The 25,921-nt window shown below is 35.4% G+C and overlaps 2 protein-coding genes across 4 annotated transcripts in view; one reads left to right on the forward strand and one right to left on the reverse strand.

Annotated features, from left to right (window-relative positions):
- Atg18a (Autophagy-related 18a) overlaps nt 1-19,684 on the forward strand; it is a 541,369-nt gene extending 521,685 nt beyond the window's left edge. For all 3 annotated transcript variants that reach the window (XM_090372601.1, XM_090372603.1, XM_090372602.1), the window contains one exon: nt 19,667-19,684. The gene's annotated coding sequence lies outside the window, so the exon portion shown is untranslated. The remainder of the gene's footprint in view (nt 1-19,666) is intronic.
- pr (6-pyruvoyl tetrahydrobiopterin synthase purple) lies at nt 1,600-24,971 on the reverse strand. Its single transcript, XM_090372180.1, has 6 exons — nt 24,877-24,971; nt 20,118-20,197; nt 12,003-12,025; nt 9,423-9,479; nt 7,585-7,655; nt 1,600-1,729 (listed from the first exon to the last, which is right to left on the reverse strand). Exons 1-6 carry the CDS (start codon nt 24,969-24,971, stop codon nt 1,600-1,602), a joined length of 456 nt encoding a protein of 151 aa, XP_090228306.1.
- Between the last annotated feature and the right edge of the window lie 950 nt (nt 24,972-25,921).

Raw genomic sequence — 25,921 nt, forward strand, 5'->3', positions numbered from 1 at the left:
GTTCGATATTTTTGAAATCAAAGTTACAGTTAGAAATCATCAATGCATCTGAAAGCTTTGATGGGCACAAAGTTTTCTGTTTTGTGTAGATTTTAAAACTAATCTAAGAATAAATTTTCAATTTATGAGAAAATACATGTATCCTTAAGTATCCTTTGTATACACTGGCACCATAAAAAATCCATTTTTTAAGAATAGAAATTCAATATATATATTCCAAGTATAGCTCTCTATTAATACTAACGTGGTTAGCAAATTCATCAAAAAGACAATTTAGAACTAGTCTGTTTATTAAAAGGGAGTGTTCTTTGTAACAGTGTAGCAGTTAGCCATGTCAAAATTTGGAGACACTTGCATTCAAATCCTGTTGGACTACAGGAATTTAAAAAAAAAAGGACTCTTCTTGATCTGGTTATCAGCAGCAATTCATTCTTCATGCACTAAGAATCTATAGGTAAAGACTCACTGGGTGGCACTGATTACAGTGTACTAATGTGGAATTTAATTAAAAAGGATAGCTACAGTGGTCTCAGACAGTTTTTAAATTGTATGTAGTGGGATTAACTGATAATATTACCAATAGCAAATTCTAAATGAGAAGTATTTAGGGAAGTAATCATAGAAGCTACTAGGCTTTTTCATACCAACTAAGAAACTGTTCGAGGCTTAGACCTAAATCAATGTCAGATTAACTGTGAGACTTGTGGCAGAGAAGAAGAATGCATGGGATGTATATAAATTATGAATTTATATATAGCCTATGATATATATATAAATTAGACTGTAATCAAGTCACAAAGGAGGTTAGGCAAGCTAGCAAAGGATGCACAGAACAGTGGCAAAGACTTCTCTGCTTCTGAAGACTTGATGTCAAAGGTTGACATCGTCTCCAGGTTGCTGACAAACTGAATAGGTGTTTGGCATCTATATTCATATATGATTTATTCTTTAGGGAAGGAGATGCCAGAAGCTTATCAAATGCTAATGGGGAGCTAAATAATTTAGTGAGAACTGAAAGGAAAGTGGAAGAGAAATTGTTGAAGCTAAACATAGAAAAAGTACCCGGGGTGGGTGGAATCTATTCAATTATATTAAGGGAGGCAGCAAAGGAGGTAATCAAATCCTTAGCCATAATTATGAGAGCATCCTTGGATTTGGGGAAGGTCCCTTTTGGACTGATAATGTGAAAATGTATCCCCAATTCACAAAGGAGGATCAAAAGGTTTTATGAGTAATCACAGACCTGTTAGCTTAATGTCTGTATCCTGGAAAATAATGGTGTCACTGGTTAAAGAAGTAACACAAGACCATCTAGACAGGAAAGTGCACTTTAAAGTTAGATTTTGCACTGCAAGTTCTTCCATTATGCCCCAATCCTCCCATATAGTTATTTGGGAATGGGGTTCATCTGCCTATGTAGCAGTTTGATTTTTTTAGTTTTGTTATAGAGAATAAAAATAATTTGTCTGATTATAAATGATTTGTCAAAAAATGATCTGTCTGATTATCTTGATTAAATACTAGAATTCACATGTATATGGAATGCATTTTACCTCATTTTAGAAAACCTTCTGTGCAAAAATTTTTTTATCATCACAGTTAATGGAATTCTCCCATAAAACAAACAATATTTTTATCAGTTTCATGTATCTTTATACGATAAAGCATTCCTTTGGGCATAAGGGATTCAAGAGACTTCCAGATAAAGACTGCAAGATTTTCTGTTGTGCTGAAATAAAAGGGAAAAAATTTTCTAATAAAAGAAAAGGTGTTAGACAGAGAAGGGAGAAAATTCATTTATAATGACCCCGCCTCTCTCTCTTTCTGAAAAGCCTCTGTAAATAATACAAGATAAAAATTACTGAAAAATTTCCAGCAAGACATATTTATCATTATCCAGAGTCATACATTTTTATGGAGAAAAGGGAAGATCATAATATTTTTATTGCAGTTTTCTCATCATATATATATGGATGAAAATTTATAAAAAAATTTTAGGGTTCCAACCATTATAACAGAAATAATATTAAGGTGATATCTGTGAGTTAGACATTTACATCCACATCATTAGGTGTGCAGCCATGATTTGCCAGAGCTTTCTGTTTTTGGCAAGTCTCTTCAGTTCATAGTACTTCTTCAAGTTGGACCATTCCTTTAAATCATCTAGCCATTCTCTTCTTGGCCTCTCCTGTTGTTACTCTCTCTCCATTCATCCCTCTAATGCTGTACCTAGTCTGTTTTTGAGATATAATATGCTGGACATATTATTCATCACTTTTCATCACTTCTTTCAAATAAGCAGTAATCACTTCCCATTCTCCTCCAAACTTTTTTAAACTTATCAATCCATTTAATTTTCAACATTTTTCTAGCTTGTTTGTTTGTTTGTTATTTGGTTTTTAGGAGCATTAGCAACTAAGGCCATATTGCTCCGGGGATATGCGGTGGTCATTCCCTGACCTTTCCGTATCCTCCGTATTTAGTGGTCATGGGCTTGAACCCCAGTCTAATCAAGAAGTGTGTGCTATGCACTGCTGCTCCTGCCCACCTGGCTACGGATGCGCCATTTTTCTAGTACACCACATATCAAAAGCATTGATCTTATCTTTGCTTTCTTTTGTCAGAGTCCAAGTTTCATACCAGTATAAGAAGACAGACCAAACATAACATCTCAACATTTTTAATTTTATTTTCCTACTCATATTCCTTCTCAACAGCTCTTTCTGTTTCCTAAAAGCTGCCATTCAGATTCTTGAAAAAATTTCTTTGGTGCCCTTTCCATCTACTGTTGTCAAACTTCTGAGGTATTTAAATTCTCTCACTTGTTCTACTAACCTTCCATTTATTCTAATTTTTTATATTCTATTTTCTAAATTTTTGTTTTTGTTCATGTTTAATCTCATGCCACACTCTTCTCTTGTGGGAATTTTGTTAAGTGCTCTCTTTAGTTCTGATTTACTTCCAGTAATTCTAATAGTGTAATCTGCATAGATAAGGATATAAGTATTCTGACTGTATAAGTTGAAGAAGGAGGGAGACCACAAACATCCTTGTCTTGGATGTTTGTGGTCTCCCTCTTGTTTTTGGATTTAGAGGAAGTCTCTGTGGACTGGAGATATGCGAATGTATCCCCAATTCACAAAGGGGAATAAAAGGTGACATGAGTAATTACAGACCGGTTAGTTTAACTTCTGTTATGGGGAAAATAATGGCATCACTGGTAAAAGAAGTAATGCAGGTCATCTAGACAGGGCCACAATTATACTTTAAACACAACATGGATTTGTTAAGGGGAAATCTTGTTTGACCAATCTGATTGGATACTATGATGTGATCACAAAGGAACTGGATCCAAAAAATAATTTTAATATCATATACTTGGATTTCAGGAAGATTTTTGATATTGTTGCATAAAAAAGACTGCTGTACAAATTGGAGCAGTGTGGCATTAAGAGCAAGTTTCTGCTATGGATATAAGGATAGTTGAGTGAGAGAAGACAGAGTGTGGTAATCAAGGGACACTTCTCTTTGTGAACTAATTTTATTAGTGGAGTCCCCCAGGGTTCAGTGTTGGGTCCAGCATTGTTTTCTGTATTTATTAATGATATTGATGAAGGTATATCAGGCTTAATGTCTAAGTTTGCAGATGATACAAAGGTTGGCAGTGTTGCAAATGACAGTAATGACAGTATGCTAATGCAAAGGGATCTAGAAAAGTTGGCCAGATCGGTTGAGAAATGGTAATTGAAGTTTAACATTGGCAAATGCAAAGTACTGCATATGGGTAAAAGTAACCCCAGAGTAATGTACCAACTATGTGGTACTACAGTCAGGGTAATGGAAAATGAGAAAGACTTAGTAGTAATTGTACAGTCAGATATGAAGTTTGCTGAGCAATATAGACAGGCTGCAAGGAGAGCTCATGGGGTTTTGGCAATGATACAGGAATTTTGCTAGCAGGGGTAAGGAGGTGATTGTTCCATTGTATAAGGCAGTGGTCAGGCTACATCTTGCATACAGATCTGGAGGCCTCATTTTATAAAAATGTGGAGCTGCTGGAACGAGTATAGAGAAGCACAATGAGATTGGTGAGCAGAACAAAGGGGTGCGCTTACCAAGGAAGGCTTCAGTTCTGCAAATTGCAGAATCTGGAGACTAAGCACCTGCATGGTGATCTGAATGAGATGTTTAAGGTTTTGACTGGAATGAACAAGCTCAGTACTGATGGGATTCTTCCTCTTGCTCAGACCACACACGAGGGGGTGCAAATTCAAATTGAGGAAGGACGGTTGCAGTATAGATGTGTGAAAGTTTGTCTTTAGGCAATGGGTGGTTGACTGTTAAAATATAGGCTGCCTCCGTAGCCAGGTGGGCAGGAGCAGCAGTGCGTAGCACACGGTTCTTGATTAGACCGGGGTTCAAGCCCGTGACCATCCTCCGTGACTACGGAGGATGCGGAAAGGTCAGGGAATGACCACAGCATATCCCCGGAGCAATATGGCCTTAGTTGCTAATGCTCCTAAAAACCAAATAACAACAACAATAACAACTATTAAAATAAAGTCAAGGAAGAACTAGAGAAACTATTAGAGGGAATGAATAGATGAAATGGGAGGTTTTGTGTGTGTGTTTTTTTTTTTTTTTTTGAAAGATGCTGTATAGGCTTGCTTTTTTGCATCATTTGCTACTGCTGATGCTAATTTTATAATTCTTAAATCCTTTCCCTCCACTCCTATTTTCTTACGCATATTGAGCATTCTCCCATGGTTTATTCTGTTAAAAGCTTTTTAAAAATCCATGAATCTGACAAACAATATTTAGTGATCCTTTTATTATCCTCTGAGCAATGGTATTTAGTTCCATTATTCCATCTCTTTTTACTCTATTCACTCTAGTTCCGTTATTCCACATCATGTTCTTCTATTTACTCTGAATCCATACTGATCATCTCCAATGAATTCTTTAATTCTTCTTTTTACCCTCCTCAACATCATCCAATTAAAATTTTAGAGGCATGTGTTACGATGCTTATTGTTCTGTAATTGCTGCAACCTAGGCTATTTTTCATTTTGGGTATGGGGATCATTATTGTTTGCTTATAATCTTCTGGCAACTCTCTTGTCATGTAAATATCATTCACAAGTTCTGTGAATGTCTCCAAGCTATCTTCCTTAATATTCTTGTAGAATTCAATTGGAATATTATCCTTTCCATTCTTTTTTTCTCTTTGTTGCTTCTATTTCTTCCCTCATAATTAGTAGATCAACTTCCTCCTCCAGGATTTCTATTCTCTCTGTATTTGCCGCTTCATACAGCTTTCCACATATTCTTTCCAGATTTCCATGATGTCTTTTTCCTCATCTAATATTTTACCATTCTTATCTTTAACTCTTCCTGGGATTCTTCTTTCCTTCTAAATTTCTTTTATGATCCTGTGCATTCTGTTAACATCACGTCTTTATTATTATTATTAGTTATATGGTGCAAGGAAGCCTGAGGCTCATGCTGCACCAGGCAAAAAAAAAAAAAGAAAAAAAATCTGAATTACCTTGAGAGAGAGAGAGAGGAAGGGAGGGAAAGGAAAAAAAGAGAGGGGGTTTTGAAAGAAATCACCAAGAAAGAGAAGAATGATGACATCCAGCTCAGGACCCTGGGTGTGCCAAGCCCATACTCACCAGAGGTAAGACCTTTTATTGAGGTCTTACCTTTTATTGAAAGAAAAAGAGAGAGGGGGTTAGAAATAAATCACCAAGAAAGAGAAGAATGATGACATCCAGCTCAGGACCCTGGGTGTGCCAAGTTCATACTCACCAGAGGTAAGCCCCTGGAGGTAAGACCTTTTATTGAGGTCTTCAATTTCTTCATGCCATTTTTGCTTTTTCTGTGTACATTATTTTCTTATAGTAAAATTTAACACCTTTACTCCTTATGTAACCTCTTTTTATCTTTCTTCACTCTTCCATAATACTTAGGGTTCCTTCTGAAATCCATGGTTTCCTTCTTTTTTCCTTTTGGTATCTTATTTTCTTCTGAGCTGTTTGCAGTATAATTCCTTTAAACCTGTTTCAGCTTTCATTTGGCGTGCCTTGATCCACATCATATAGGCTCGAAATGTACTAAATGTAAAACAGGATACATATGTGACACACTGTTACATATACATTTGAAATATATGCCAGATAGTGACATCTTTTAATTCTGCTGGTAAGCATGGGCCATATGGTAAATATACAGGGTGTCTCAAAAATATTGGTACAAACGTTTAGGGGAGGTAGGTAACATCTAAAGGAATTGCATAGGAACCCATAACCAGAAACGTCACGGGTAAGTAGTAGCAGAGGCACAAGAAGCAGAAATGACACAAGACAGTAATTAATGGCAAACATTTATTTGACATAATATTAACAATGGAGTACGAGATGGATGCATTTAATGATGTTACAACAGATGCTCGAAGGTTCCACCATCAGACGTGATGCATGCATGACACCGACGCAGCATGGATTGGCAGACACGGTCGAACACACCTGGAGTTTCTTTGACAGTAGCAGAAGTGCAGACGAGTCTCGCCACAAGATCCATTTCTGTCTCCACAGGTGATTCATACCCGATAGATTTGCGCCCCCCCCCCAGAAAGAAATCAAGGCTCGATAAATCAGGTGACCGTGGGGGCCAGGCAACGGGTCCACCATGGCCAATCCATCGACGCCCAAAACGCCTGTTCAAATGGTCACGAACACACCTTCCATAATGGGCAGGTGCCCCGTCATGTTGAAACCAAACGTTGCGTCTCACATTTGCTGGAACATCGTCAATTAACCCTGGTAGAACTTGTTCAAGAAAGATCCGATATTTAGCGGAGTTCATGCGGGATGGTAACAGGTATGGGCTGACTAAGCAGTCACCGACCATACCTGCCGACACATTTATTGCGAAGTGATGTTGTGCTGCATGGGGGCGCACACCGTGTGGGCCCTCTGCTAATCCATACACTAGGTGCATGTCTGCCAGCTCACAGTTCGTATATTGATGCATGCTCTTCGTGCGGCGACTACTGCTTGAATGAATAAACCAGAAATTTTCCCTCTCGCGAACTGATGAACAGCACCGTCTACCGACTTACGGTGATGTTTCCTGTTATGGGTTCCTATGAGATTCACTTTCCTTTAGATGTTACCTACCTCCCCTAAACATTTGTACCAATATTTTTGAGACACCCTGTATATGATATGTATATCTAATAATCTCTAACAAGAATCCTTCTGGTTTTAAATTTAAAGAATAAAAGAGCTAAGTGAGTATTGGCATCATTCCAATATCAACTAGTCCTGTTAATTAGTTATGTGGATTTCACGACACGAGGCCAACTATGGCCAAAATGTGTCGGTCAGCGGTCAATTAGTATTAATCCTCATATATAAACGTATCACTTTGGTATACAAATATAGATGTTCCCCACTTATGGAGGTATACAACATAAGTGGGGAGCATCTGTATTTGTAAACCAAAGCTCAGGAAAATTAATCTACACTTTTAAGATAGAATAATTTTTCTGACAATGAGAGTATATAAAAATTGACTTACCTCACTTTGTCTTTAAAATAAGGTACATCTGCATCAATATTCTTGTGATCAAGTACATCACTAATAGCTATCTACAAAAGTGTAATATTGTATCATAACTTGGAGTTGTCATAATTTTATAAAGTAACACGAGAAAAAAATGAATTTATCAATGTATATTATGAATAGTGTACATTTTCCAATTTTCTTCTCATAAGGAGAAAACTAATGTTTAATTTTTCTGTTATCACATATATTAGAGAGAGGCTCCTCTGAAGAAGTGTAATACTTAAATAACTAACGAAGATACTAATTATATTTAAAATTTGTGAACAGATCAAAATTCAAGTGCTGACAGGCAAATTAGAGCATATTAAAATGGTAAGCAAAGCAATTACTTCTTTTCTTTCCTTGCATTAAAAAGACAGTGTCTAAATTCAATCCAAATTCCACAGCAAGCAGACTATGGCCCTGTAACAAAATAACTGTATACATAATTTTTGAATGACAGTTAATTTGGAGTAAGTGAATAGGGTCCAAAATATTAAGTGTTCTTTTGCCCTTTTCTATTCTTCAAACACTCTGACTCTAGCTGAAACTTGCAATACCTTTCAAGAAAAGAGTTTTTGTTTCTCTATTAAAAATTTAAGAACTTTGCATGAATTATCAAGAATATAGGCAAAAAGCAGGTCAAGAGAAAAATGTGCTGAATTCTAGGCTTAGAGGACTTTCACACTTTGTCAACTTTGCAGTCATAAAAAGAGCTCTCTTCTACTGTAAACTACTCTCATACAATTATTTTTGAAAACAAAGTACACACACATGTATGTTTTGTATAACATGTATCTATACATTGGTCAATATAAATTGATTTTATGAGATGGGAAAGGGTGTAATTTATCATTGTAATTTCAAAGAATTTTTCTGTATCTAAGTAATACTGAAAAATGCATCAGACGAATGTAAATGTCTTTCTTTCACAAGTCTTCTGTGAGTAAAGCTATTGGCTCACTGATCCCGCACCCACTACATTTATACATGGTAGAGATTTATGTGTTATGTAAGAATTTATGTTCCAAGGTTTCTGTATTATTTCTTTTCCTCGTTTGAATGCAATTGTATTGCTTTCATGTTTAGTTCTTTGCAAAAACTTGAATTATAAGATTAGGACTCGTAAATATAGCTTCACTAGAAAATAAAATCATATATCACCGTAAAATGAGCTTCATTGCAGCAAATGAATACAAATACATTATAATCAAATAACAACTGAATGCAGTGCATGTACAATTATGCACTGGCTGAAGCAACGTTAAAACACATGCAGAAACAAGAGTTACAAAAGTATTTATATTTATTTATTTATTATTATTTTATTTATAAAAATGATGCCACTATAAATATGATATTTGAGAATTACAAAGTAGTAGTATGGGTGACCAGGAGAAAAATCAATGAGAAATATTCAAAAATGACTATGCTATGATAGTTTTAAAAAATGAGATCTCTTAGGGTTCAATGCAAATAGTGATATCAAAATTTTAAGAGTGACTTCTGGAGAGTCAATTACTATTAAATTTTTCATATGTAATATTATATGATATAGAGGAATTTTGCCAGCAGGGATATAACATCTCATATATGAGATGTCATATAATGATGGCACTGTACAACTTCGGTTGGTTTACTGCGTATAGAAATTATGCCATTGCACTAACCTATATTACAAGTTAGCTTTTGCTTAAGTTTAACTTAAGCAAAAGCTAACTCGTGATTTAACCATTACAGAAAAAAAAAAAAAAAAAAAAAGAATTTTTTAAAAATATTTTATGATTAAATATTAAAAAATTTTTCCTTACCTTCATATATCTTTTGAGATCACATATATTCAAAACCATTCCAGTTCTGCTGTCTACCTTGAAAACACAATGAACAATTAACAAAATTTTATATATATTTATTTATCTTCTTATTTTAATTTATAATAAATTAGAAGTATAACACAAAAAAAAAAAAAAAAGAAGAAAAATACTAATGTACAGATAATGAAGCAAACAGTATGTTAAAAAATAATAACTAACAAACTAATAATGACTTAGGCATGAATTATTATTTGGAAGAATTTCAATGCATATAATGATTTAATGCTGCAACATTATTCAAAATGCTTTGATCTATCTGAAAAACAGATCACAGTATTTTGAATAATAAAGAGACCAAAGCATGTTGAATAATAAACTTAGAAAAGATCAACATACAAGTTCAAAAGCAATTTATAATAAAAAAAAATTATTATTTTGTTTATGGTACTGGATATATTGTACAGCGCTATTATAAAATGACTTCTATGATTTCTGGTCTTGTATCTCTCAAAGTACTTGTTGGAAAGAGTTGAAATTTGGGAATATTTTATATTATGTACCTGAGATATCCAAAGTTTAATCCACTCAATTTCACAGTTTGAACTTATGCCATCAGGCGCAGGATAACTATTATTAGGACAAATAAGCAAATCAATATAAAAATTGACTAAACAATTCTCAAAAAAACTTTATTACCAGTATAAACTTTACAACTTCATTTTGATATGGCTGCCACCAATCACTGTTGCATACAGCTGGTTGAAAACTGATGAAACAGCTAAAAAAAAGTATTTCACCTGGGATATGTTTTTACCTCTTAATTAAACCACTTTCAGTTCTGAGATTGTTGTGGGAGACTCCTGTATTAACTCTGGAATTTAGATATTGCCATACAAAAATATACTGGTATTAAACTCAATGTGTGGAGGATATATGAATAGTGATGAGAAATTACCCTACTATTATAATGTTTGAATGGCATATTGTACAAGTTATCTTTCATCTAAACAGCTGAAATGAAACCTGTGTAAAATGTTTAGAACCTATTTATTATTAATAAAGTGTTTACAAATCATATTTCAAGGATGGTTTCTCCCCTGCTTCTGCAATGGTTGTAATCTTGCTGTTACACCATTAAAAAAAAAAAAAAAAAAACCATCAAAGACTAAACTAATGTAAAAAGTAATGGTTTATCAGCAAGATTACAATCATTGAAGAAGCAGAGGAATAAAAATTTTAAAAATATGATTTGTATTCTATTAATAAAATATAGATTCTAAAAATTTTACAGATGAAGCACTTTCAGTTCAGCTATTTAGAAATTATCCAGCCAGGAAAGTATTCATTAAAGATTATTAATTCCATTACACATGGATAAGAAATGTATAAGGCAAAGCAACATATTTCACAAATACAATCTTTTCTGTTGCTAGTTACTCTTGCACAAATATCGATGGGTAGGTAATGTGGTACCACATTACCAACAGCATGTTACCACCAAGTGGTAGCTGTTGTGACAGTAAACATTTTTTGTCCTTTGTCATTTGTTTCTCAAAACAAAAGTAATGAACAAGGATGAAATGAGCAGTAAACCCATAAAATATCACTTTTACATCAAGAAGGAAAGTTTGATAAGCAGAATATGGATTGTTTTATTTGAATCAAACAATTTTGTGTTTGCATAACCTGACAGAGTGAAGTGCACGTTACTTATTTAAAGGAATATTCTTAGGATGTTTTTGGCCACTCCTTAGTCTTCTTCAATTTATTAAGAAAGTGTAGTATTAAATCAAGATGTGTCATAGTCATCTTCTTGAGAAGACTCAACCTGAGAGATCATATATGGACATGTCAAGTGTTTTACAAAAAGTCTTTTATATCATGGATATAAGCATCTCCAACTGATGAGGAAAGAAAACTGGCACTAAGAAAATCTGTATTTTGTATTTCTGCTCATCTATGCAATGAAGACTCAAGCAATGGCTTCTGTACCAGAAAAATGTCATTCTTTATGTGGTGTCCTACTGCACATGCAACCTGTGGCTTCAAATTTATTTATCAAATTACTCAATTTTACAGGAAATAAACTGCGACATCGTGAACAAAGCAATATCCCTGTAGTATAGCTTCATCTTTACATATACCAATGCTTTACTAATTCACCATGTTGCATCCTTGTCAGAATCATCATGAATAAACAAAAACATTTGCAAATGTGTTAATAAAATAAATAGTCATTCTATTATGTGGCACAAACTCAAGCTATACAATTATGCAATGTTAGCTATTTTGGAAATGTGCTTAATGTAGGAATACTGAAAATTTTCAACCATTTCCAACATGTTCTTTGAGAGACACAAGGTCTGTATAGCATAATTTAAAAAATAGAAGACATGATGATGGCACTGTAATGAGGTAGAATTCCATTATCATATATCTTATATTTTATGAGATTTTAAAATTAAATTACCAGATTTCTTTTTCAAAGACCTGTTTATAAACTGAAGAAGGAATTAACAAAGCTTGAAAGCATAAAGTCACTATAGAAAAAGTACTAATTTTGTACTTATTTCTCACCTCTCCTTTTACAGTAACTTCCACTAAAAGAAAGAAAGAAAGAAAAAGAAACTGATGAAATATATTTTACAGTAAATAAAATCACAAGTTACATTAATTTAACACATTTCATCTTTTTTTTCAGATAATATAATTAATAATTTTACAGTTAAATCAAGAAACATTAGTTCAAAACTTTCCTAAAGGATTAAATTCTGAAATAGGTGGATGGAGTTAAAACTAATAACACTCCTCTGAGCCTATGTGGCCATCCTAGAGTAAAAGGTTGTTTACCATTTACAACTTATAAATGAAAACAACTCCAGGCCACATAGGTTCAGAGAGTTTACAAGCTAGATTGCAAGACTGTTACTGTATTTTTTGTGGTATCATATTTTGAATATGTGGCTTGCATAACTCTGTACTTCCACAAATTTGGCTCTAGTCACATCATTATACCTTCTTGGTCCAGACTGAAGTCCAAAACAACTAAGGGTAAAACAACATTTTACTGCACTAAAGCTGATATCAGATTTAGCAGATGATATATATTTGGAATTGGTGAAAGAAATGAAGGAGGTGAAAGACTTGTGGAATTTGCAGAATCTCAAGGATTGTCAGTAATGAACACTTTTTTCAAGAAAAGGGTGAACAGAAATTGGACATGGAAGAGTCCAAATGGATTAACAACTAATGAAATTGACTTTATCCTCACTAACAGAAGATATGACATAGCCCAGTGGTCAAGAGCTCGAGTGCATAGCATGTGTTCCTTGAGTAGACTGGGGTTCAAGCCTGTGACTATTAAATATGATAAATATTTGTATTGAAGATTTATTGTAAACTCTACTGACTTAGTTGTCGTGCCGGAGTATAAACAGAAAAAAAAAAAAAAAATATATATATATATATATATATATATATATATATACAGGGTGATTCACTACCAGCGCAACAAACTTGCAGGAGGTGTAGGGGGGGGCACAAAGACAAATCGGAATCACATAGCATTGCAGGGCCCGAAATGCCTTCGTCATGTGGTAGAGGACGTTGAATGGGAGGTCGTGTGAACAGCGATCCCACTGGAAGTCAGCATTTGCGAACCGTTTCTGCTGAAGAAACCAAGTAGCAAAAGTCCTCCGGAGTGGATAATCCACAGGCTCCAACGATTGGATGCGTTGCAGATGGTATGAACTCATTTGGTTTGTTGACAGTATCCTCCATACAGTGGATTGGGAAATATCCAATCGTTGGCCTATCACTCGAGTACTCTTACTTGGATTGGCTTCTGCAAGATGTAGGACATTCTCCTCATTGTCTGGCGTCCTCGTCGTTCGCTCTCAATTCATGGTACCTCTAGTGAAACAACCAGTCTCACGTAACCTTCTGTGCACACGTGCGAAAATCGTATGACAAGGAGCATGCCTGTGCGGGAAACGTTCCTGGTACAAGGGCAGAGCGGCGTGCCTGTTACAGTCTGCAGCTCCATACGCAAGGTGCATGTCGGCCAGTTCAACGTTTGAATACTCGTCCATCCTACTGCCTCGGGAACTGGTTCGCAAATGCTGAATTCCAGTGGGATTGTTGTTCACACAACCTCCCATTCAACGTCCTCTACCGCATGATGAAGGCATTTCAGACCCTGCAATGCTATGTGATTCCGATTTGTCTTTGTGCCCCCTACACCTCCTGCAAATTTGTTGCACTGGTAGTGAATCACCCTGTATATATACCATGAATGATGTTACCGTCCTGAATAAGGTAAATGTTGGAAGTGATCACAGAATGGTAAGATGCACACTTGATATAGATGTAGGAAAGGAAAAAACTGACTCGAGTAAATAATACAAAGGGCTTTGAGATAACAGAAAACGAGAAAGAACAGTATGTACTGGAACTTAAGAACAAGTTTGAGCTTCTGCAGACTCCTCAGGACCAAGATATTGACAAGGAATATTACAACTTTCTGAAAGTGATAAAGCCCAAGAAACCTATAGGGAAAAAGAAATCCAAAGAAGAAATAATTAGTCAAGAAACACTTGTTGTGATGAACCGAAGGCGACAAATGAAGAGCAAGATAAACACTGACAAGGAGAAAATTGAGTATACTGAGTTATGCAAAGCCATTAGAAAGGGGCTCAGAGAGGACATAAGATTTAACACAAGAAAAGTAGAACAAGCATTAAGGGAAAACAAAGGACTTAAATCAGCAGCCATGAGCAGTAATACAGAAAAACAAATGATACTGAAACTGAAGAATACTGATGGTGTACTTATAAACAGCAGAGAAGGCATAATTCAAATAGCAGAAGACTACTACAGAGAATTATACAAGGAGCGAGGACATGATGCCAGCAGTGGGAAAGATGGATTGCAAAGTAGCAACACATATGACATACCCGATATTCTTCCTGATGAGGAAGAACAGGCGTTGAAGAAAATGAAGAATCAGAAAGCCCCGGGGGAAGATGAAGTTACTGTAGAGTTGTTAAAATTGGGAGGAAGAGACATAACACAAAAACTGGCAAGGCTCTTCACAAAATGCATTAGAAAAGGTGTGACGCCTAAGCAGTGGAATAATGAAATCACAGTTTTGCTGCATAAGAAAGGAAATAAATTGGAAATTATAGACCAATTAGCTTGTTATCCCACATCTACAAGTTGTTCACAAGGGTCATTACTAACAGATTAGAAAGAATACTTGATGAGAATCAACTGAAAGAGCAAGCTGGCTTTAGGACAGGATTCTCAACTATGGACCACCTACACGTAATATCACAGCTAATGGAGAAAGTAAATGAATATAAAACACCATTATGCCTGGCATTTGTGGATTATGAAAAGGTATTTGACTCCATACAGCATAAGGCATTGTTTCGGGCACTGGAAAGACAAGGCAAAGCATAGATACCCCATATATTATGATTTTGAAGAAAATACATGAGAACGCTACCTCCTTTATTAGACTAGACAAAGACAGTAGCAAATTTAAAATCGAGAAAGGAGTTCGACAAGGAGACACAATATCTCTGAAGCTGTTTACTGCTGCCCTTGACGAAGCTTTCAGAAGATTAGGCTGGTCGCAGAAAGGGGTCAATGTGAATGGAGAGTACCTAAACCATTTACAATTTGCAGTTGACATTGTGGTCATAAGCCATGATCCCAAAGAATTAGAGGAAAATCTTAATCAGTTATGCACAGTTAGTAAGGATTTTGGACTAAAGATGAACATGGCTAAAACAAAAGTAATGATGAACAAGTATGTCACAGAAAGGGACATAATGATTGAAGGAGCAGTAATTGAAAATGTGGAGTCATATACTTATTCCTCCTGATGGGCCATGGGCCCTTTAACGCAAAACTAAATGCATTCGGACTGACCGAGGACCCAACTTGCACCTGTGGCAATATGGAGACGTGGCAACATATCATGCACAAATGTGAATGCTATGAGGAACAAAGATCAGTACTCATCACCAGTATAAAGTTTGTACCAAAAGACAATGAGCATCACCTCCTGGATTCGGAAGACGAGTACACCGCGTTCAGCCGCTACGCCAGGACATCTTTAGCATAAGGAGAACGGAAATCGCTATCCGCAACAGTATGGAAACATCTGAATAGAAGAACTCCATTGAAACTAACCAAGGAGGAGACATTCAAGACTACAGCATGAACATACCGCATGACTACAACCGATCAGAAGAAATTACCAACAAAGATAACTCTCCATTCATGACCTGGTGCAAATGGCCAGGGCTGATGCTCTCAATGAATATGACTACCTGAATTGACATCAAAGCAGTACTACAAACTGACCAGAGTCATCACTCCTCTTCCTGATCCCATAAGATGAACACGAGACAAGTGGAGACTGAACCAAGACTGTGACCTACCTGAAGTGACACTGAACTGAACATCAAAAAACCATGACTGTGACCGCAGCTACGCTGTTGCCTTGCCTTTTGGCGATCTGGGTTGGACACCTAGTCTGGCCCACTTTCTCTCCATATCTTGGCGGAGGGGGGGGGCCGAGACCGTCCCCCCGCTTACTTTCCTGGTGCGGCATGGGCATGCCGCACTGATATCTGGGGTCGTCTACCCTATTGGCCTCATACTTCTGTCTTTCCCCTCCAGTCTTCAGTCTTTTCCTCCACTCTCTCTCTCTCTATACATCACAGTGTACGTCCCACATGACAAAAACTTACACTTCCAAATTATAACAGCCAAATCGTGCATCAATTCCGAAACTTAACCTCATTAGCTAACCACCCCTTAAAATCGCATTATTATTATTATTTTTTTTATTTATTTTATTTTATTTATTATTATTATTTATTTATTTATTTATTTATTATTTTTTATATATATATTTTTTTTTAGGCCCTAGCCACTGAAATCTCAGGAAATTAGGTGGCAGGGCCTGCCAGAGTAAATAATTATGCTGGGTGTACCTGGTCTGCCTCCACGGGGCTGAGTGTGGGCAACGTTGGGCCCCAGCAGGGGTCTAGCGGCTAAATGGCCAGAGGAACAACGATACACAACACAATACTTCCAAATCCCATACACTTTTAAATCTCTGGCCTTAACAGTGATCTGTTACACCCACAAAGAAAACCACGCGGAGATGGGGGGAAACCCCTGGTGCCGTTTGACACGAACGCACTTTACACTTTACTTTACTTATCTGGGACAAGTTATTAGCTGTAATAATGATAAATGGCTGGAAGTCAAGAGAAGAATAAATTTTGGATGGATAGCATTCAGGAAATATAGTCACATACTGAAGAGCAATATCCCAGTTTGTCTGAAACGTAAAATAATGAACCAATGTATACTCCCCACCATGACTTATGGAAGTGAAACTTGGGCACTCACCAAAAGAATGGAAGAGAAGCTGAGAACTACACAGCGAAGAATGGAACGAATTATATTGGGATTCAGACTGTTAGATAAGAAGAGAAACACATGGATTAGGCAGCAAACTCAAGTAAAGGACATTCTTATCAAAATTAAAGAACTAAAATGGTCTTGGGCAGGACACATACCTCGAAGACATGATGACAGATGGACTAAGAAAATAACAGAATGGTACCCAAGAGGAGCTAGAAGAAAACCTGGAAGACAATGGCGGAGATGGATAGATGAAATTCATGAGTTTGTGGGTAGTAAATGGATGGCCATTGCACAAAAAAGAAGGAACTGGAAAGTTGCTGGAGAGGCCTTCATCCTACAGTGGATTGAAAATGGATAATGATGATATATCAGCCTATGCATTCATTTTTTTAGTTAAAATGAACATTACACCTTCTCCTCCCACCCTGGACAAATATAAAAATGGAAAAGGAGTCTCTGGCTTGTGGGATTTTGTTATCAGTGCCATTCTACTGATATGCCATTGCTGCTCAGTTTTGCTTCTTATTTATTAGAAGCATCATTATCATCATTGTCATCATGGGAAAATATAATGTCAATTACTAATGCTTAAAATAGTCAAATATTATATACCTTTACAAATTCTATAATGTATTTTTAAAATATTTTAATTTTATGAATTTAACCTTCCGGCAAGTGTGCCTAACCCTCTAGTGTAACAGAGGCCATGTAAACAGAAAATTATCTACCAGAGTGACATCAATGTCAATTTCAGTATTCCTCAATTACTGCTATTCCTTTTGATCTGCATCATTAACTGTGGGAGATGAGAAATTTAGCCATTAAACAAATAAAATAACACATTTCATTAAACCTAATGTATGCAATCATTAAAGATATGAATTTAAAATTAGCATGGTCTTTCTGTTTGTTCTGACAGTATACTACCATCATATGCTTTAGGAGCAGCTTGGATAGATACATGCCAGCTCACGAAAACATTTTAACCACCAGTAATAAAGAATGTGGGAGTTTCATTTTCATAAGTATAAATAAGGCATGCTCATGTAGAAAAATCAAGCACTGAAAATGAGGGAATTCATTATTTAATTCTTCTAGTAAAAAACTACATCATGCCAAAGAAGGGAGGCAATTTTGAACAAGAACAGACACACGTGCCTCAAACACATATTTAAAAAAAACTTTTAAATGTGTTTTCAATATAAAAAAAAAAGGATTATTCGCAGCTGTCATTATAACAGATTGAAAGTCTTAAAAATTGAATAATTCTGAATAGTTTCTTGCTGATATAAGGTCTCCTAAAATAGGTACAACTTGGAAAAAGTGTGCTCACCAGTGGCAAGTGGGCGTTAGTGCCCATTTGGGGGTTAAAAACAGAGTTCTCAAAAGCAAGTGAGAACTAATATTCAACTAATAAAAAAAATAATAAAAAAAATTAAACTAATATACCATGGCTTAATTCCAGCGCTGCTATAGTATTGCCCAAAAAAAAGTAAATGTAATGTTTGTTATTTGTTTGTTATTTGATTTTTAGGAACATTAGCAACTAAGGCCATATTGCTCCGGGATATGCGGTGGTCATTTCGTGACCTTTCCGCATCCTTCGTATTTGGTGGTGACGGGCTCGAACCCCGGTCTAATCAAGAAGCGTGTGCTACGCACTGCTGCTCCTTCCCACCTGGCTACGGAGGCGCCTATGTAATGTTAGTAAACAAAAAGTAAACAAACAAAACTCAAAAACATTTTTTTTTAAATGGTAGAACAACGGAAGAAATTAAGTACTGCTTCTTGCACAGTGAAAGTTTACTATAACAACAGCAGAGAAAATCCAACTTAATGTACATAAATAAATTTCAATAAAATTTTGAGAAAAATCTGTTGACGATTCACTTATTGCCTCCATTCATTACATTGCTCTTTTGCTATATATTAATGGCAAACTTATAATGTAGTATCCTGCATATACAATGTTTTTTCACAAAGAATGGTTGCTTTAACACTGATTAATTTTCACTGATACAACATAGGAAAGCAATTGGATTAAAAACATTATCCCAACACACACACACACACACACACACACACACACCTATGCAAAATTAATGCACATTCTGGAGGCAATTAACAAGTTTCACAACAATGTGGATAGGCCAGTAAAAGTCATAGTTAAATATAACCAATAATCTAATGACCAGAAAGATTACTGAGAGAGCCTTGCAATGCTCCACCACACCATCATAATCTAACCAGTAATGTCCCTGTATTTTACATTTTTTGATTAATATAATTTATTCTATTATTTATATTATTATTTTATGTTTATAATTATGATTATTACTCTCTCCCCCAAACTCTAAGCCATCTGCTCACACTAACTAAGCTTTCGTTCACTATTTAAATTAATATTCATCTTCTGTACAAATGCTCTGTGTGATAGCCAAAGATTTCATATCATACTGCTAATTAGCCTTAATAGTTTCCTTCTATTTATGCTTTTTTTACTGCTCTTAAATTTTTCTCTTAAGCTTTCTTGCTATCTTTATAGTGAGATAAAAGTTATGTCATTATCTTGCTGTCTTGAACAGCGAGCAATTAGCTCTATATAATTAAACCATCTCTATGTAAAATCAATAGCCAATGGCTGTAAGGTCAATTAATTTTTATTTTAACTAGCAAATTATTATTATTATTAGCCACACGGTGAAAGGAAGCCTGAAGCTTATGCTCCACCAGCAAAAAAAAAAAAATTTCTGAATTACTCTGTGTGTGTGAGAGAGAGAGAGAGAGAGAGAGAGAGAGAGAGAGAGAGAGAGAGAGAGAGAGAGAGAGAGAGAGAGAGAGAGAGTCAGAAGTAGAAGGGAATCACCAAGAAAGAGAAGAATGATGATATCCAGCTTAGGACCCTGGGTGTGCCAAAGATCTGAGTCATGTGATAAATCTTGTGTTAGAGTGGAAAAACACAAGATGTATGACCTGACTTAGAAATCAATAATACATCTTGTGTTAGAGTGGAAAAAATTTACACCAACAAAACAGGACTTGTACTTCAAATAGTAATTTTGTGTTAATGATGCATATGAATCTTTAACACAAAATGAAACAGAGAATCATATAAATCTTTATTTTATATTGCTAATTTATCTTTATAAGTAATAATGAGTGAACTATGCAAAATTTAAGTTGACATAATAATTAATATTGCTTTTACTACATAATGGTTACTAAGTTGCTATTATATACCTTTATAATTATGTCCATGTCCATTGGGATTATTACATTTTCCAAAGACCTCAGCATTTTCTTCATCTGATAGACAATTACTAAAAGTAAAATTAATAATTACAAAACAAATAAATACAGGCTATAATACGACTATATCACATAAGAGCTGAATATTAGGAAAGTGAATCTAATCATAGTTGAAACCAAACTATAGGCTGAATTATCAACTACAATGGGATGCATATCTCAATTTAAATAATCATATTAATTTTAATCTTTATTTAAATATTTAAAATTATAAGTAGATTTATGATAATCAGCTTATAAATTTTATGTATCAACCATCAGTCATTGCAGAAGCTTAACATTACCTTATGCAGTGTCCATAGGACACAATACAACTGACTTATTAAAAACCTGGTGCTTTAACTACTTAAATGCTTTACTCTTTGAAATGTCAAAGCACCAAGCTTTTAATATTAATAATTAAAATAAAGACATATATTGATAGAAAAGATAAAGCAGAATCCTAAAAAGCAATGCATTCAACACACAAACTAACAGCCCTTAATAACTAAAAATGAAATCAAAACTGCAGTGACACTCCATTCTGATTGGAAAACTTGAGAAGTGATCACTAAAATGTGATGCAGAGTGAATTAGGCAAAATTCATTCTACCTCTGCTATTTGAAAGATGTCTATTTAGCAGAAACAAGTGACAGAAGACACTATCACACAGTTGGCTATCTGGCACATGGGCCAATGGGATATTCCCTAATGTGTAGAAGTCCACACAATATATTTATGGAATCACCAGTTTCCATCAGTTTTGTGGACCTCAGGAGTGAACCAGGAACATGGAATAATTATATCCCTTATTCAAGTGTCACTGACCAGAGGATGCTTCCAATATGGAGGAAAATGTTGGCGATTTCAGAAAATATTGTTTAAAGTGCACATTCATACTCAACACTGAGCAGTAAAATTCGTGGTGCTATCTGTCATATTCCTAGCATGGTAAACTTTTGGGACAACTGGCACCACATCTTTAACAAAAACAGTAAAGGTTTTGAATTCCCCAGAATTCAAAATCTTCTGCCTGCTTCTAGTAAAGAAGCAATGTAATGTGAAATATGCAAAGCAACTGTCCTGTTGGCAATCCTGTGTTGCTGAATACAGAGATGGAATTGAAGGGGTTGGTGACAAACAAACTTATCTGATGTTACTGACCAACTATCTTGGCCTGATGTGCATCCAATATTGCAAAATATTAGATGATGTGTAGGAGTCCACAAAATTAATGGAATCACCAGTTTCCATCAGTTTTGTGGATCTCAGGGGTGAATCAGGAACGTAGAATGACCATATCCCTTATTCATCCCTCCATGAATTATGAAAAGGTAGTTTTACACAGACTCCCTGATTTCAGAAATTTATCACTCATGTCATTTGAGATCTCTATACAGAATGAACTCAGCATGTCACCACTGAAAATTTGTTGACACCAGAGCAATGGTTCCCAACCTTTTTAGTTTAGCACCCAATTTTAATATAAAGGAAGCCCCTCTTCCCTTCTGGCAAGGATGGTGGTAATCTTTCTGGGGAAAGAAAATGTCAAAACTGGGGTGCTCAAAACTTTTAATAAGCAAAAGTTCCAGTTTACCAGATTGCTATCCAGTTCCAGACTGTTACCTATCATTAACAACTCAATGCGTGATATCAGTTCAAAGTCTACTGCCTCAATGGTATACAGATAAGTGCATATCATTGGAAAACCTCAAAAGCACACAGACAAGGTTTACTTTGGAAGAGAAGCCATCTTTCTGGACACAGGAGAACTAAGATGTTGTTGTTGTTTTGGTTTTTAGGAGCATTAGCAACTAAGGCCATACTGCTCCGGGATATGCGGTGGTCATTCCCTGACCTTTCCGCATCCTCCGTATTTGGTAGTGATGGGCTTGAACCCCGGTCTAATCAAGAAGCGCGTGTGCTATGCACTGCTGCTCCTTCCCACCTGGCTAAGGAGGCACCTGAGAACTAAGATCCATAATGGTTATGATATCTAGAGAAAGTTTTCATTATGACTCTGTACATGTTCTAAGCATTAGCAAAGGTACATGATGCAAGAAAGCAAGCTTATGTAGCATCAGCCAAAAAAAAAAAAAAAAAAAAAAAACACCCTTATTTCATCCATCCACTCGCTCCAAATGTTTGTCAAGTTCTGCCTTGAATCTATTTAAGCTATAACTTCTACAACGACAGATGGAAATTTGTTCCAGCAATCAACCACCCGCTGGCTAAAGGCAAACTTCCACACATCTATCCTACAACCGTCTTTTCCAAATTTGAATTTATGCCCTCTCAGGCGATTATTCTGAGCAAGAGAAAGAATCCCATCTGCATTAAGCATGCTCAAACCATTCAAGGCTTTATACACCTCAATCAGATCACTTTGCGGGTGCCTAGTCTCCAGACATTGTAATTTGCAAAACTTAAGCCTTTCTTCGTAAGAGCAACCCTTTGTCACTAATCTTGTTGCCCTTCTCTATACTCATTCCAACAGCTCTACATCTTTCTTAAAATGAGGCCTCCAGACCTGTATACAGTACTCAAGGTGTGGCCTGACCATTGCCTTATACAAGGGGATAATCACCTCCTTATCCCTGCTAGAAAAATTCCTGTATATCATTGACAAGACACCACGAGCTACTCTTGCAGACCGTCTGCACTGCTCAGAAAACTTCATATCTGCCTGCACAATTACCCCCAACTCCTTTTCATTCTCTACCACTGTAAGTGTGGTACCACTGAGTTGATACATTACTCGGGGATTACTGCTTCCCATATGTAATACTTTACATTTGTCAATGTTAAACTTCATTTGCCACTCTCAGCCCATCTGCTGAACTTTTCTAGATCCTGTTGCAGCAGTGTACTGTCATTAGTGTCATTAACAACCCTACCAACCTTCGTATCATCTGCAAACTTGGACATTAAGCCTGATATACCATCATCAAGCTAGAGAGAATGAGAATTCTCTAAGCTAGAGAGAATGAGATCATTAAGCTAGAGAGAATGAGAATTCTCTAAGCTAGAGAGAATGAGATCATTAAGCTAGAGAGAATGAGAATTCTAGTGTTGGGTATTACTATTTAATATGAGTTAACATGGTTTTAGTATAATACTAGCTGATAATATTCTGATTTATGGTGAAACGAGTCAAAAAAACAATGTTAATCGAGCAGTGGTTGGTTGTGTTGCGAATCTTAATAAATTGGGTTGCACAGCATCTGGGAAGTGCCCAAATTTTTTTTATATCTGGAAAATGTTTTTGATTTTTTTTAAAATTCTGCTTGTAGTATGCCAATGCTTGACTTTTTGTTAATGGACTGTATTAATTATTATATGCAATTTTTTTATGGAAAACCTTTCAAAATTTTACTTAAAAATGTTTTGAAACAAAAATTTTTGTTTCAAAAATTTAACTGTACTCAAATATAATAAATATATATAATTATTTAAATATTAATTGTTCTCAAAATAGTGAAAAAACATTATAAGCATAAAATACAAACAAGAATGCATTAGTCCTATCCATTTTCTAGTTTATACAACTTATAAAATTTAAAAACTGTGCATGTGCACAGTTTTTATATTCTGATTTCTTCTGCATAGTCTTTATGTAAAGAAAGAAACACGCAATAAAAATTTAATAATAATAAATGTAAGGTACTGCATGTGGGCTGCATTAATCCCAGAATAACATAACATTTGGGTGGCATCAAACTCAAGGTAGTTGATAAGTAAAAAAAAACCTATAGGTCTTTTTTACTTATCAGCAGGGAATAAATAGGTGATTTTCCCATTGCATAAGACAATTATTACATTACATCTAGAATGCTGCACACACATTTGGAAACCTCATTTTATGGACAGAGATCCCAATATGTCTATCTTTAAATAAAATTGGTAATAATTTAAAAAGGGTGCAGACAAAAGCAACAAGAATAGTTGGGGAAACAAAAGCATATTCTAATCAAGAAAGACTAAGGTTCTGTAAATTGCAATCTCTGAAAACTGGGCATGTGCATGGTGATTTAACTGAAGTACATAAGGCTTTAAAATGGCTAAATTAACTGAATGGTGATATCATCTTTACTCTTTCGGAGATGGCAGAAATTTGCATTCAGCCAAAGTGTACATTTATACCAAATGATTGTTGGAATAAATTTTCACCTAGTGTTGTGGAAGTGGGTGTTCTGAATAAATTTAAAGAAAGTTTGGACAACTTACTTGAAGGAACAGGCAGATGAAGTGGGGTTTTTTTGGCTGGTGTTGTATAAACTCTGTTTCCTTCTATCATGTTGTTAATACTAATACTAAACACAGTGCAGAATAAAAACTAAAAATAACAACTTGTTCTGATCATCACGTTTATTACTATCAGATCTCAACATACTAACTGAAGATTTCATTCGTGCCACTTACATTTTCAATTAATTTGGATTTAAACACTTGTGCTAACTATACAGTCTCTAAAGATTAATACATAAAATATAACTGAAAAAAATTTAGATCTTTTAGAAAGCTTATTTTATTATTTCATAATTAAAAAATTGAAGCAACTGTGAAACTTCTGTTGCATCTTTGCTGTCACAAATTTAAGTACTGGATTGATAACATGATGAAATTGCATACACACAATATTATCACTGCAGTATATTTGAAAATATGAAAATTTAAATAAACAACAACTGTTCAATGACAGAATCATACCTGTGCAACCTGTGGGAAGCACTAAAACATTCAACCCGCGTGAGACAGACAACCGGTTTACTAGAATCAGCAAGATGTTCTGATGTGCAATTCATGTTGGGCTTAAAATCAGTAAAAAAAAAAGTTAAAATTATTACTGAATGATAAAAATCCATTTTATTAATTAAATGTGCATTATTATTCTCAATTAAATATCAATTAGCACTGCTAATTTTGAAGGGAAAAAAAAATGAAAACTGAATTTGATAAACAATGACAAAAATCTATAGGTATATATGCTCATGTATAATATACATGATGTTTTAATTAAAAGGTACTGGGATCTATTTCACTTATTCATGCTAGTTGTTCTTGTTGATGCTATTGTTAGGAAAACAGAAAATATATTGTGCAAAATAGATAGGTGGAATAGGACCAAGGTATGTCTGCTGGGGCAAAAGTTGCTAATATTGCATAGCAGATACCATCTTTTAAGGGCAGAAATGGTGATATCATTGTACACATTGGCGCTAATGACAATACGAGATCTGCAGATTTCTTAACATCTTTCTATTTACCCTTTCTATTTTGCTGGAACAGACTTCCATCTGTTGTTGTGGAAGTTCTGGAGACTAGGCACCTGCGAAGTGATCTGATTGAGATATATAAAGCCTTAAATGGTTTGAGCATGCTCAATGCTGGTGGGATTCTTCCTCTTGCTCAGAATAATCACCTGAGAGAGCATAAATTCAAATTGAGGAAAGACAGATGTAGGATAGATGTGTGGAAGTTTGCCTTTAGCCAGCAGGTAGTTGGTTGGCAGAACAGACTTCCATCCTTTGTTGTGGAAGTTGATAGCCTAAATAAATTTAAGGCTGAGCTGGACAGGTATTTGGAACGAATGAAGGGGTGAAATGGGAGTAGTTTTTTTGGCTGATGCTGTATAAGCTTGCTTTCTTGCATCGTATGCCTCAACTAATGCTAATGTCAATGTTCACAAAAATTGTGAGTTAGGGTTAAATTTGAAAGCAGCTGCAATTCTGCTCAGACATAATAGGAGGGAGTA

This window comes from Mastigoproctus giganteus, chromosome 4 (genome assembly GCF_048544385.1).
Source record: "Mastigoproctus giganteus isolate SK-2022 chromosome 4, ASM4854438v1, whole genome shotgun sequence".
NCBI classification, from domain to species: Eukaryota; Metazoa; Arthropoda; class Arachnida; order Uropygi; family Thelyphonidae; genus Mastigoproctus; species Mastigoproctus giganteus.